This window comes from Leptonotus elevatus, chromosome 2 (assembly GCF_054856555.1).
Source record: "Leptonotus elevatus isolate MCC_2025b chromosome 2, RoL_Lele_1.0, whole genome shotgun sequence".
In the NCBI taxonomy this organism is placed as follows: Eukaryota; Metazoa; Chordata; class Actinopteri; order Syngnathiformes; family Syngnathidae; genus Leptonotus; species Leptonotus elevatus.
In genome coordinates this window covers 42736591-42751053 of record NC_141240.1, presented here as the reverse complement: position 1 = coordinate 42751053, position 14463 = coordinate 42736591, and the positions used below count along the sequence as shown (strand labels likewise).

Genomic DNA, 14463 nt, shown 5'->3' with positions numbered 1-14463 from the left:
GCTGTCAATCAAACAATGAACTCGTAAGTGGCTCGTTAAGATCTGAAACAAGCAAAAAAGACAAAAAAAAAAGAAGAGGACACGTGCAAGCTTTAGCGCCATGGCATAAGTTTGAACACAACAAATCACGATTGGCAGAGCAAACACGTGGGGGTGGGGGAGAGGGAGAGGAGGGGCCTGGAGAGGGAGAGGAGGGGCCTGGAGAGGGAGAGGAGGGGCCTGGAGAGGGAGAGGAGGGGCCTGGACAACTCGCCACCAAGTTGATGACTTTTCCGGGGATTCCGGTGGCGGAGTGCTATGGTCACTTGCCTGCCAAGCAGAATGGCGCGGGTTCGCTTCCCCGCCTCGGAACTGACTCTCATGATAAGGTAAGGTAAGACTTTCTTGTATATAATAGAATGAGTGCGGGAAGGGAAGTCTCTCACAGTCTTTGGGCGTCTACGGTGGCCCTGCAGTGCAATAAACAAAAACGTGAACATGTCTGCAAACCAAAAAACAAAACACAAATGAAACACAACAACAAAAATAAAAAATCACAAACACAAAAAACAAAAACTGGAACAAAAAAAAAATACAAAAACCACAAATTAAAAAAATAAAAATAACAAACATAAAAACAAAACAAAAAATTAATCGCAAATGAAAATCAAATCAAAAACACAAATGAAACAAAATAAAAAACCACAAAAAAAATGGAACAAAAAATAAACGCCAAAACAAAACAAAAACCACAAATTAAAAAAATAAAAATAACAAACATAAAAAACAAAACAAAAAATTAATCGCAAACTAAAATCAAATCAAAAACACAAATGAAACAAAATAAAAAAACACAAACACAAAAACTGAAACAAAAACAAAAAATAATCGCAAACACAAATAAAATAAAAACACAAAAAAAACAAAAATATAATCGCAAAAAACACAAATGAAACAAAAAAAATCACTAACAAAAAACACATTTTTTATCTGAAATCAAAAACACAAATGAAACAGCAAATAAAAAAAAATAAAAAAATCACAAACACAAAAACCAAAGGAAAAAAACAAAAACTGGAACAAAAAATAAACGCCAAAACAAAACAAAAACCACAAATTAAAAAAATAAAAATAACAAACATAAAAAACAAAACAAAAAATTAATCGCAAACTAAAATCAAATCAAAAACACAAATGAAACAAAATAAAAAACCACAAACACAAAAACTGAAACAAAAACAAAAAATAATCGCAAACACAAATAAAATAAAAACACAAAAAAAACAAAAATATAATCGCAAAAAACACAAATGAAACAAAAAAAATCACTAACAAAAAACACATTTTTTATCTCAAATCAAAAACACAAATGAAACAACATCAAATAAAAAAAATAAAAAATCACAAACACAAAAACCAAAAGGAAAAAAACAAAAACTGGAACAAAAAATAAACGCAAAAACAAAACAAAAAACACAAATAAAAAAAATACAAATAACAAACATAAAAAACAAAACAAAAAATTAATCGCAAACTAAAATCAAATCAAAAACACAAATGAAACAAAATAAAAAAACACAAAAACTGAAACAAAAACAAAAAATAATCGCAAACACAAAAAAAAACACAAACACAAAAACTGAAACAAAAAACAAAAAATAATCGCAAACACAAATAAAATAAAAAAACAAAAAAACAAAAATATAATCGCAAAAAAACACAAATGAAACAAAAAAAATCACTAACAAAAAACAAAAAATGTATTTCAAATCAAAAACACAAATGAAACACAACAGCAAATAAAATAAGAAAATCACGAAAACAAAATGTAATCACAAACACAAAAAATAAAAAAACGTCATCACAAATACAAACAAAAAACGAAAAAAACAACATCAAACACAAAAATGAAATCATTGACAAGGTAATCACAAACACAAATCTAAAAACACAAACAAAATATGAAACTAAAAATAATAGCAAAAAACAAAACACGAGCACAAAAAGGGAAGTGCGCAAACACAAAACCCCGAAACACAATAACAAATGATGAAACACAACAACATTTGCTGATATTTCAGAAGGTGGTCCACTTGCAGGCTGGATTGTGTCATTTTCAGTGTTGTCTCGTTGCAGATGATCTGCTTCACGTGCTTATTTTTTTTTAGGTGACTTGATAGCTTTCCCCAGACAGAGCCTCCCCACTTCCTGACATTTCTCTTCCTCTCAGCATGACTGACCTGTATGGCTTCATACCCGAACCCGAACCCGGGTAAGACGTGACGTGACGAGCTTTTGTCTTTGTTTCAGTCAGCGATGCGCAATTTCTTCGCTCAACCTCTCACGTCATCGGTCCATTTCGGTGGTTCGTTTCGCTACCAATTTGTCCGACCTGATTCTCCTTGACTGCTTGTTTTAAGCAATGCAGCTCAGGGTTCACTTACTTTTGCACCTTCATGAATTGACCAAAAACTCTTTTTAATTAAGTTTGGACTACACAATGAATTAAGAACAATGCATTGAATTGATAAACATACACTTGTTATTTCCTATAGAACGTCATCAACAAAATCAGGTTGAAACAATCGGAAAATCCAAACGCCTCATATGAGCCACTCTTAGTTCACCAAGTTGTACACGATGATGATGGTCAGTTGTTATGCCAGTTTGTCCACTCACTCTCCTTTTACACGAGAGGACTTGATGATGTCTTATCCATATTTGTTTTTTGTAGTTCTGGCAGCCCTCCGTTTTTCGCACTCTCTCACGGGCCGGCAGCGTGACAAGCAACCCAATCGAAGTCAGCAGTGATTATGCAAGTTGCTTATGCTTAATGAGGACCTTCAGCCCGTTGCCAAGCGAGCAGAGAAAACCTTGCTGGTTTTCTTTCTGTAGATGTCCAGCATCCGCAGGCGCCATTTCTTTTTTTTGTCACGCATGAATGGAAGGACAGGACAGTCATCAAGTTGCGTATTTATCATTGTATAGACACGACAAGACGAAAAGTATCGGGACATCCCGGGATTGCACTTTTAAATCATTGAATTATTGAAACCATGAAGGGTTCTTAAGTTCTTCTGCATCAAATACGGCCAACCGTACCGAAGGGAACCCATACTGTGGCCCTGCCGCCATTTTGGGAAGCCGAAATGCCTCACGGCCCGTCGGCAGTCCAAAAAAGCATCTTTTTATTGCCGTATTGTTTCCATATGGGCTCGCCTTTTGCCCCCGGTACCGAACCTCCTCCGCATTTGGCATCTCCCTGCAGGCTGGACGTGCTCGTCCACGCACGCGCGCGCTTGCGTATCTGCTTTGATGTGTTGTGATTGCGTTGGTGTGCTGGTGCTGGTGACGCCGGCGGTGGTGCACTGGGTCGGGCTGGGAAAAAAAAAAGGGGGGGGGGGGGAAAGCGTTCTGCAGTGAAAAAAAATGTGCTCCCACTGAAGCGTAGAGAGACTGCAGCACCGGTCCACGAGCCCGTGCACCACCTGCAGTCCTCTGCTCGCGCGCGTGGACGCGTGTGTGTGTGTGCGCGCGTGACACCAGCGTGTGCGCGAAAGCGAGCGAGAGAGACGGCAGGATCATCGCGCGAGACACAATGATTCAAAATCGCTCTCCTCGCTCCTTCGTTTCCATCCAGCCCAATTTTGCTCGCACGCCGCAATCGCCAGGTTGCGCGTTGCGCATCCTGGCGGCGCGCGTGTTTTCATCAGTGCTCTCCAAGCATCTTTGTTTTGTCACTCCTCCCCCCCCCCCCCCCGATGTCTCCCATCCACCCATCTTGACTCATCCATTCACTCGCTCACTATTTGACGCGCGTCGAACCTTCAGCACTCTCCGATGCGAGCCACGTACACTTGTTTTCTCCTTGCAATCTTCTCTTTTCCCATCCTTCTCTTTTCCCTTTTCTACCGATGCATACACACTTTTTTTTTTTGCTCCCTTCCACCCCCTCCCCTTGCTGGCTGAGTAAGTGCTGCAGCATCACTGCGTGTGTGTGTGCGCGCGTGTGTGTTTGAGAGAGAGAGAGAGAGAGAGAGAGAGAGAGGGGGGGGGAGAGAGAGGGAGAGAGAGAGAGAGAGAGGGGGGGAGAGAGAGGGAGAGAGAGAGAGAGAGAGAGGGGGGGGGAGAGAGAGAGGGGGGGAGAGAGAGAGAGAGAGAGAGAGAGGGGGGGAGAGAGAGAGGGAGAGAGAGAGAGAGGGGGGGAGAGAGAGGGAGAGAGAGAGAGAGGGATAGAGAGAGAGAGAGAGAGAGAGAGAGAGAGAGGGACAGGAGAGGGAGAGAGAGGGATAGAGAGAGAGAGAGGGAGGGAGAGGGAGAGAGAGAGAGGGACAGGGAGAGGGAGAGAGAGAGAGAGAGGGATAGAGAGAGAGAGAGGGAGGGAGAGGGAGAGAGAGGGATAGAGAGAGAGGGAGAGGGACAGGGAGAGAGAGAGAGAGGGATAGAGAGAGAGAGAGAGAGAGAGAGAGAGAGAGCAGCAGCGGCGTGCCACAGTGAGAGCGCAAAGCACCGGGAATCCTGAGCCGAGAGGAGCCGTGCGATGAGAAGGGGGGGCTCTTCAGCCTGTGGATGTACGTGCCAGGACGGCGCCTTTTTCCGATGTTATTTCTTCTCGCGCCAAAGGCAAGTGCTGCGTGTGCGCGTTTGCATGCCTTCGTATGTGCGTAACGGCGGCGGGGATGATGAGTGGCGGACTCGTCGCATTATGCAGCCGCCGCCGACGCTCGTGACACTTCAGCGGATCGAGACTGGCTTGGGAGGCAGACGGGACCGGTGACGGATGGACAGACAGCAAGGCAGTTGCATGGCTTTTGGCTTGCGCGAAACCATCCGACCGAGGGGTCGTATCCAATTTGGGGCAATTTGTAGCTTTTTGCGGTCGGCCGTTACCGATTGGAATTTGCAGACAGGTAGTTGAAATTTGCCAAAACCAAAAAAGCCCGCAAGATTTGTTGGACAAGGAGATCATTGTTTGTGAAGGGTGTTTTTTTTGATGTTGTCTTTCTTCTTGGCGGGGGGTTACAGGATCCTACCCTGGAGCCCGGCCGCAAATAAGGGGCTCGCAAACCAGAGGGAAGAAACGCAGGCATGGCCCGCCTCAACTGGTGCTTGGCCGCCGTCATCAGCTGGGGCAAGTTCCTCTTCGCGTGCTTCTTCCCACTGCGGGGCTCCAAGCGAGACAAGGTAAGACCTCCCCCAAGGCTGAGGAGGGATCTCTTGCTTCCATGCATCGCGCCGTTGCGCCACGGATGGCAAACATTCACCATCTCCCCCCCCCCCCCCCCCCCCCCCCCGCGAGAGCGTGATTTTGCAGAGAACAAACATTGGCGAACAGCGTGATCCAAATGAAGCGAACCGTGGCGTGCTGACGGACCCAAAAACGTGCGCGCGGTGTGAGCGCATTTAGGGGGGGGTAGCGGTCACGCTGGGACCTCAGGACACGAGAGTCCCTCTAAGTGCTGATTCAAGGTCAGTGTTCCATCTCAACATGGTCTCCAGGCGGCCGCTCCACATTTACAGTAGATGGGCTCATGTTTTTGGATTCGCCGCTCGCCCGCCGCCATCAACTGGACAATGGACGCTTTGGACGAACGGGGGTCACCTTTTCTTGCTTCAGATTGCAGTCCGCTATGATCTGCGTTGCACGTCATGCTGTCGGTACGAGCCAGACGTTCGTCCCTTTGCCATGTTTTGCCACGGCGCGCGCGCTTGAGCGGTAAAGGCCGGACGGAGTTGACGGAACGCTTTCGGCTCTGCGCGCTCATCGAAACCCGAGCCAATCTTTTTTTGGCGTTTTTCGTGCCACAGGTGATTGCGATCGTGAAGGACATTTTTTGCTCAAGTCGCAGACTCGCATGAGGCCGCCGATGAGCTCGTCTTCTCATGGGAAGCACCTTCTGGCTGCTTTTTTATGGCAACCTCCTAAATTCCGACCTTTGACATCACGGAATGCGATGAGTCCATCGAAAGCTTTCAAACTTCAAACATGAAGCTGAATATAAAGAAATGCTGCGTGCGCCCATCACATAAAACATCAACAACCTCCTACTAGCGCCAAAATCCAACCCCCCCCCCCCTTCCATTCCCCCCCACACTCAATTGCCGCAGCTCCTTATCTCAACACCCGCGCTCAATCCCGGCGCGTCCGTGCGTGTGCGCGCATGTGTGTAAACGTTTTGCATGAGGACTTTGCCGGCTTGCGTCGCGGCGCTCGCGCGGGCTTGTCCGTTCATATCGGCGCGCAGGTGTGCAATTTCATCAACGCCGAACGTTGTGCTGCACTTTTCGGTTAAGTGGTGCGTTTTGGGAGTGCAATAAAAAAAAAAAAAAAAATAATGGGTGCAATGATGTAACACTCTTAGCCCCCTCCCTCCAGTCTCGTTTGATGGCTCCAGCTGCAGTGCCAGAGCTCATCATGTGACTGACTGGGAGGTGAAAGTGGAGAGGTGAGGCTCCGCCGCGTCTTCCCCTCCGAGGACCGCTGTGAGCTGTTCAGTTTCCATGGCAACCAAGCTCACACGGTCCCAGGCCTGGGTTATGGCAGAAGATGTCGTAACAGTGAGACGGGGGGGGGGAGGCGGCGGCGGCGGCGGCGGCGGCGGTGGCGGTGGTGGTGGGGGGGCGATGATGTGCAGAGGTTTTTCCGTTGCTATGGTGACGCCATGGTAGCGCATACATGTGGTGGATCCCTTTATCTTCATTTTCCTCTCCTTCGTTCTCTTCCCGGGCATCCTCATTCGGTTTCTTGCTTCTCATTTGAAATCATCACCTTTTCTTTTGATGTCCTTTTTCTTGTTATCGTTTACAGATGGGTCTAGTATCGTATTTGGAGAGTGGGAGGTCTTATGGTTTTGCCCCCCTACATTGAATTTGAGGTTGAGGCAATAAATTTATTAAATTAATAAAAGGGATTAAAAAATGGCAACAAATTGGAGTCATTTCATGTCAGGGGCTCAAATGTTGATTTGGACGTTTTGACGTCAGCAATCTTCACTTCATTCCTGTCTCGGCTTATTTCAGGTGCAACACTCTGGACTTGTTGCCAGCCAATCACACACAGTTCAATGAGATGAATATTCATCAAGGTCTGACTTTCGTCCCCTGAGATGATTTTCCAGACGTTCGCTTGTGCTCGCTTCACTTTTGGTGGTTATCCGTAAGTCGAAACAAATATTCAGTGGATTTCATTCAATTGCTGTTTAGGGTCATTTTCCGGCAGAATTATGGTTGAAGCACAGTTTGTTATTATTCACTCATTCATTCCCTTGCCTGAATGTAAGACTGTATTTGCCCACCCGGCAAATGAGGCTTTCTTTCTACAATATCGTTGACTTCCCTGCGTGTGAAGGTTAGCAGACTGGTTTCACTGGTTTGCACATTGTTGTGGATCTTGTGTCTTTATTGACATCCATGAAAACTCACATGATTGTTTTTTCCTCGTTCATCAATAAAAACATTCACTCGAAAGACATCCATGTCATTTTCTTTTAATGGTCGCATTTCCCAATAAACGACACTTTTAACTTAATGAATCATTTACAAAAAGGTCAAATGTCCAAATACATTTTAATTCCTGAAAAGTAAATGCTATGTTTTTACAAAACCTCACAAGATAAAGTTCATGCATGCTCCACCAATGCCCAGACGAGTAGGAAGAGCCCTGACTGTTTTACTCTGACTGCACCTATAGTTTCTTTGGGGAGGGGCGGAGTTTTTCTTACCTCATTAGAAGTCATGTCTTCGTTTGTCAACTGTGGCTGTCGCTTAAAATCGTGCACGTACTCGCACGCCCGCCATGAATGAGCCTGACAGATGCTGCAGTTACGCTTTGGGCCAGAGGTGGCAGTCGCGAGTAAAAAAAAAGTGACAAAGATCCTTTCAAGTGGAATCTAAACTTCAGTCATACGCTGGTTGTTTTATTTCCAATCCAGTTCTTTTTTTTTTTTTTCTTTCTTTTTTTCTTAAGAGCTCAGTATTGTTCATTCGGAAATGTCATCATCATTGCTCTTTTTTTTTATTTATTTATTTATTTATTATTATTATTTTTTTAATATATATATATATATATATATATATATATTTTTTTTTTATTATTATTATTATTATTTTTTTGTGTGTGTGGGTGAGTATGTGTATGTGCGTGTGTGCGTGCGTGCGTGCGTGCGTGCGTGCGTGCGTGCGTGCGTGTATTTGTTATTTCCAATCCAGTTCAAATGGTGTCGTAGCAGAACCACAAATCCGCTGCCGTTGTCCAAAGACTTCTGATCCAACCGTATATGTGGCTCCTCCTCCTTCCTTTGTTTTTCCAACTCGATTCTTCCTCTCTTGTTGTTTCTGCCGTCCGTTCCTTCTCCGCAATCTGCTTTTCATCATTTTCATACACATTTGCTCCCTTTTCCTTTTTCATCCTCTGATCCGGACTTTTTCCGCATTCATTCGACTCATGCGGCGCCGAGGCCGCATGTTGCCATCGTAATTGGTTGCGTTCATCAGTTGGCGACCCTCCGCGATGAGTAATGTCGGCCACTTGCGGCTGAGCGGCGTGCAGCCGTGCTGCGTATTTCGTCCCTGAATAGCTTGCAATATTCTGCGCCGGCGCTCGACTTGATGGATGCTTTCTTATTCTTCCATGAAAGCTTTAATGTGATGGATTCCTCAGCAAGCGATAACGAAGGCCGCCGTTGCTCTTCTCCTTTCATTGTTGCAAATAAAACCCAAATATTTGCACGTGGGATCTTGGGCGCGCCTTCAAATTTGGCCTGCTTGTGGCGTGACCTCACCATAAAAGTGTTGCACTGAAGGAAAAAAAAAACGCCACTCCCGTCGTAGCGAGCCACTCTTTGCTCTTTAAAATCTCGAACAAATTGAATTCGATGCGTTGCACGTTTACCAACCGACGTTTGTCGGAGGCCACTAGAGGCCGCTCGCTCGCCAGAAGAGAATGTTGAGCTGCCGGAAAAATTTCAATGTGTCATCATGTGTCACACGCGGGCTCCAAAACATTTCACTACGTCGTCATTAGCTTTGAGTGTTGCTATCACGTTTGCAGTGTACACTGTATGCACGCGCACGCACACGCACACACATACAGATGTGTCAGGTCAGCCTCTGGACTGAGCTACCTGTTACAGTGCAAGTGATGAAGTGCAGCAGCGATCAATAGAGTTTTTTCCCCCCCTTCAAAATGAATTGGCTCTTTGCCCTTTTGTGTGCCGTGATGTAATGTGGCCACGGATGCGATGTTGATTCATTGCTTGGCTTTTTGTTGACGTCCGGGAAGGAAGGAAGGAAGGAGCGCAAACTCACTCGTAAAGCGCACGCGTTGTGCCTCATCTCATGTTCTGCAAATGTTCTGCATTTAATAAGCTCCAGATTTGCTGACTTTTCCAAGTGAGTCTGGTCGGGACCGACCAGCCGATATTGGGCATTTTCATGAATATCGGCCTTTTAAAAAAAATCTGACGGCTGAAAAAAAGGTCAAACCATTTGAAACTTAGGGAACTATTTATTGACATTTTCAGTTGACTTTATAAGAGACGCTGCTGACGCTTCGAACCTTTTGCTTTTGGTCGACAATAAAACAAAGAAATGCGAAAGTTTCAGGTATTTTGAAATGTTGGTCTTGTCTGTCTACGATGGGGGGGGGGAAAAAAATCGACATTTTGAAAAGTCTGAAAAATTGTTCAGTAAACGTGCTTTAAGACAAAGCAAATATTGGCATTTGTATTTAAAAAAATGTTTTGCCGGCAATATTTTTCTCCTCCCCTTTTTACTGCAGCACCTCCATCACCTCACATGTTTTCCAGCTGCCGACACGGCTCGGGTGCGGCCTGGGCTTCACGTGAGCTTGTCAATGAAACATTTGTCTGCCACAGTCATTTGTGCCATTCTGGATTTTGGAGGGAACAAGTTGAGGTCATTAGGGGTAGTTAAGGAAGGGGGGGGGGCAGTGAGACAGTCGAACAAAGATGAGGGAGGGAGAAACACCTCCTGGATACCCCCCCCCACCCCACCCCCCCCCCCCCCCCCCCTTCCCCCCTTCCTAGAATAAAGTCGCACTAGTTGACAGGAGCGGCCGGCAGAAGAGAGAGCGAGCGAGCGGGCCAAGCATGAGAAGGACGGAGCTCCGATGGGGTTCGAGCGACTGATCATTCCCTCCTCCGGCATTTGTGACCCCTCGCATCTGCTATGGCTCACAATTGCAGCGCTGGGACGATTTGGGAATATTGCGGATTTGTCGTATGAGCTGCAAAGGCGCCTTTTGTTGGGTCGGGATGCCGTCTGTGTGTCTCTCTCTCCCCTCTGCTCTGGCCGGGCGGGCGAGGACATGGGTCTGCCTGTCCTGCATGTTTTGGGTAAGACATTTCTTCCACTCTGAGGGTCTTTTTTGCTGTTTGATGGATTTATCATTTTCTTGTCAGATCGCCAAAATTGGACGAGTTACAAGATTGGCATTTGGGTTACGCTGGACTAGAAAGTTCCTTTCGTCACCTTTGATTGAACTGCGTGTTCCGAAAACGCCGTCTTCTGGCCGGGGCTGATCTCGTTTCTGCTTCGTGGTGACGCTCGCCGTCGTGTCCGGGCGGCCGCCGCCGCTGCATGCACCGGAGCTATTTCTGTTCTCTCCTGTATAATTTAATCTGCTTGGCCTTTCCTCCGATGTGGGACTGACTGAGCACGGCGGCAAGCGGGACATGCGCCGCAATGGACGTCCATGTTGGACAAGAACACGCAGCGCATGAAGATCGGTCGTTCTTGGCGATGGTGCTGCTTTATCGCACATTAACTTAAGCTTTCTATTTCTCAACCGGATTCCGATGGATTCTTGAGCTTTTGTCGTTCGCTATTGTGTGACGATGCGCCCGGCGAGGCTTCTGCCCTACTTTAGAGTCTTGCGGTAGACGCGAGAAGCCATTCCAAATGCAGAAGTGGAGAATCTCGCGTGCAGTGCGAACGGCGAAGTGAGAGGCACAATTAGCGACGGAAGACCGTCCGGAAGGGTTGCGAGGAGAAACACGCACGAGTGACGTGCGAGAGGCTGGTTCTGAGAAAGCTCCCCAAATACACGCTATTAATGATTTATCGGGCCCGTGCACGGGGAGTGAATATTAAATGTGATGCGCTGACACATGCAGCGCTTCTACGGTAGCGCGCGCGCGCGCGCGTGTGCTCGTTGCTAGCAAGCAACTGATTTTTTTTTCCCCCCCGTTTCTTTTAAATCTATGGCCTGAATTGCGTCTCTTAAAACGCAGCCATGGGAAGACTGGAGGCCGACGTTCGCCAGATCTGTCATGTCTTCAGTTGTCTAACAGAGTCCCTTATTGACTCCGCCAAATCCCCCGGAGAGCTGTGAAAATCAATCAGGCTTTGATTGGACTTTTCTGCAGCCGTGCCACACCTGCGAGTATGCGATGGCGTCCACGCACGCACACTCGAGAACGACGAATGTGTCGCTCATCAATCCTTTTAAGAGTTACGTGTCCTGATGACAACAACAACGTTCTTCAGCTTCATGCTTTTAACCGGAACCGGGATACTGGTCCGCCTCTGATTTGTTCAGGTTTTGAAACATTATTTCTTATAACAAATTCATTCATGAAAACATAAATCGCTTTTGGGTCAAATTGTTGCCATGATAAAAAATCCTTATTACTGTCGGTCCTTTTCGACATTGTTACATCGTAAGACATAATAATAACCCCAAAACAGAATGAGGCTCGGTCTTAACTTGATGAGCGCAAGCGTAAAATGAGAAAATGTCACTTGTATCGTCGCCAAAGTTAATTCTTTGATGCTCATTGAACTTGAGCTCCCTTGAGGGTGTGTTGAGTGCGTGGAATCAATATATTGTGACATTATGGTGGGCGGAACTCTGTCATTTGAACTTAAGGCTTTAGGCTTGTTGAACGCAGCTCTCGTCTTTCCCGCCACGCAAAATGCTCCATTTGCACACATTGCGCTGTTTCTGCTTTCCACGTTCAAACACGTCCGTACCGTAGACGTAATCATAGTTACATGATGCTAGCGCAGTCCTTTTCAAATCGCGCTAGCCCACTATGACCTCAGGGATTTTTTTATATTTTTTCCCAGTACTCAAACAAAGTGTAATAGTGCATCCACTACAGTAGGTGGCAGTGGCGCTCTCATTTGTCAGAGATCGGGCAAGCAATATTAGCTCCTTTGAAGAGGTGAACACAATATATATATATTTTTTTAGGCAGTACCTCTGGAGTATGTTGTTGCTTTGTAGCCCTTAAAATATATAATATAATATAAAAAAATAAAAAATTAAAAAATAAAAAATTTTGGGGTGTTTATTTTTTATTTTTTATCCAATCTTTTCCCCCTGATTCCGATCAGCTGAAAATGACATGATTTCCGATGAAGTGATCAGGATCGGGACATCTCTACTTTAGATGAATATTTTGCAAATATTTGGTAGAATTCCAACTTCAGATGCTGCACTGTATTGGGATCTTGATTTTGTTCCAGCTATGCTAATAGTAATAGAATAATGCTGTCTAGGGTTTGAATACAAAAAAAATTATAATAATCTGCGAAAGTTGCTTCTACTGTCTTAGACCACTGATATCAATCTGAAACCATTTTAATCATTATTTTGCCTTCTTAAATGAAAATGACTTTTAAGGAGTTTGTTCCATATTATTGAGTGTCAGAGTTATTAGGCATAACAGGGAAAAGAAAAAAAATCTTTGTGATGATGACGAGTGTTTAATAGTCCAACAACGCCTTTCAAAAGGAATGAAAACATTGGACATTTGAGCAAAATGCTACTTTTGATCATTTGCGCGTGTGAGCGAGCGAGGCAGCATTTATTTGAAGTCGCTGGCGTCTCCAGAGTGACGGCGAGATCCTCCCGAGGGCTCGCAGTCACGCTTCGACTCCTTCAGACGTCCTGCCCAACTCGTCTCACAAGAAACAATTGCGGCGGGCCCGGAAATACGTGAAGGTTATTTTCAGTTTGTTTGTCTGTTTGTTTTTTGTCCCACTGAGGCTGTCCTGCTTTGGACCGTCCAGATGGCTGGAGTTGTGAAGGTTTGCCGGCTGGCGTCACGTCCCAACGAGGCCGCAACGTCAGCAGGACGATTGCGGAGTGAAGCTTTTGGGCTGAAATCACGGGGGGGGGGACTTGGCAGCCGCCTTGACAGTGTCTAAAAGTGTCCCAATGAAATTGGATACAGTCGGCTCCGTAAATATTGGGACGTTGACACTCCAGCTCATCTTTTTTGTCCGTGAACAAGACACAATTAATTTAAAAAAAATTTAAAAGTTTGACCTCAACCCTTTTAAGAGCCTGTGGAGCATTCTTAAATGGAAGATCTATAAAAAAAAAATTTTTAAGACAATTTGGAAGGAATCATGATGCTTTTATTTAGTAAAATCCTGATTGTTCTTGAAGTTCGTTTTTTTTGGGTGATCAAAAACGTTTTTTTTTTTGTTTAAGTCATACTGACGACCCGAATGAATCCAAAACAGCATCTACCAAGCCATCCTTTTTCTATACTACTTATCCTCATTTGGGTCGCGGGTGAGCTGGTGCCGACAATAGCTGACGTTGGGTTAGCGACAAGGTACATCCCGGACTATTTAGCAGATCGCCACAGGTTACGTTTGTCATGTTTTGGCTTCTGTTTTCCTTGTGTGTTCTCCCTTGGTCTCGTTAAGCGTGTGATCCCGCCCTTCCTCGTGTGAACCAATCAGTGCCCTCAGCCACTTGTGTCTCGCCCAGGTGTGTCTTGTTGTGTCGTTAGCGTCTGTGTATTTAGTCTGCTGTCTCCCCTCTGTCTGTGTCGGTTCATTGTCTTTTCCTCACGTCGTGCTGCCCGTTTTTGCCTTGTTGTCCTCCCCATGTTTTGTTTTATCTTGTAATTCGGAGTTCGCTTTTTATTTTGTAGAAATTAAAGTCCCTTTTTTCACTTCACATTCGCCTCCTTGCCCGCCTTCCCTGCGACCGCGTCCTCCATCAAACTTTACCCTCCTGACAACATTTGATATTTACTTTCACGTGTATGTTGTTTTCCCACCGATTCATTCTTGATGGGTGGAAAAGCACGAGACAGAAAAAATTGTGCGTTCACCTTCTGATGGCGCAACGTCAAGTCATATGTTTAATTAACTTTGTTTGCACTTTTATACAGTATTTATTGATATGATATGATTTTTTTTTTTTTTTTTACCGCATTGATATTATGTCACTATGGATGTCAAGGTGCATGATAGTTGTTTGTAGTTTTTATGATCGAAGGGAGCACTTGCACTTTCGTTCTATACTTTATGCAATGACAATAAAAGTATGTATCAATCAATATTTTTTAATGAAGCGGAAAGCTGGAGTACGCGGTGCACAGGGAGGACACGCAAAGTCCACACACGATGATACGGTGGAAGTACGAAGCACATGACCACCTGCTGGCAACAAAAAGAAGCAAATATCGAACAATTAGGAAAACAGTGGAACATAAA

At 45.2% G+C, this 14463-nt stretch overlaps 1 protein-coding gene across 6 annotated transcripts in view; it reads left to right on the top strand.

The window, feature by feature from the left end:
- Positions 1–4424: 4424 nt before the first annotated feature.
- Positions 4425–14463, top strand: part of tns1a (tensin 1a) — a 62572-nt gene continuing 52533 nt past the window's right edge. For 2 of the 6 annotated variants that reach the window (XM_086067036.1, XM_086067032.1), the window contains exons 1-2: positions 4425–4602; positions 5005–5163. In XM_086067036.1, the coding sequence (XP_085923162.1) occupies positions 5068–5163 (96 nt within the window). In that variant the 5' untranslated portion in view covers positions 4425–4602; positions 5005–5067. The other 4 variants (XM_086067031.1, XM_086067030.1, XM_086067033.1 and 1 more) reach the window with 3 other exon arrangements.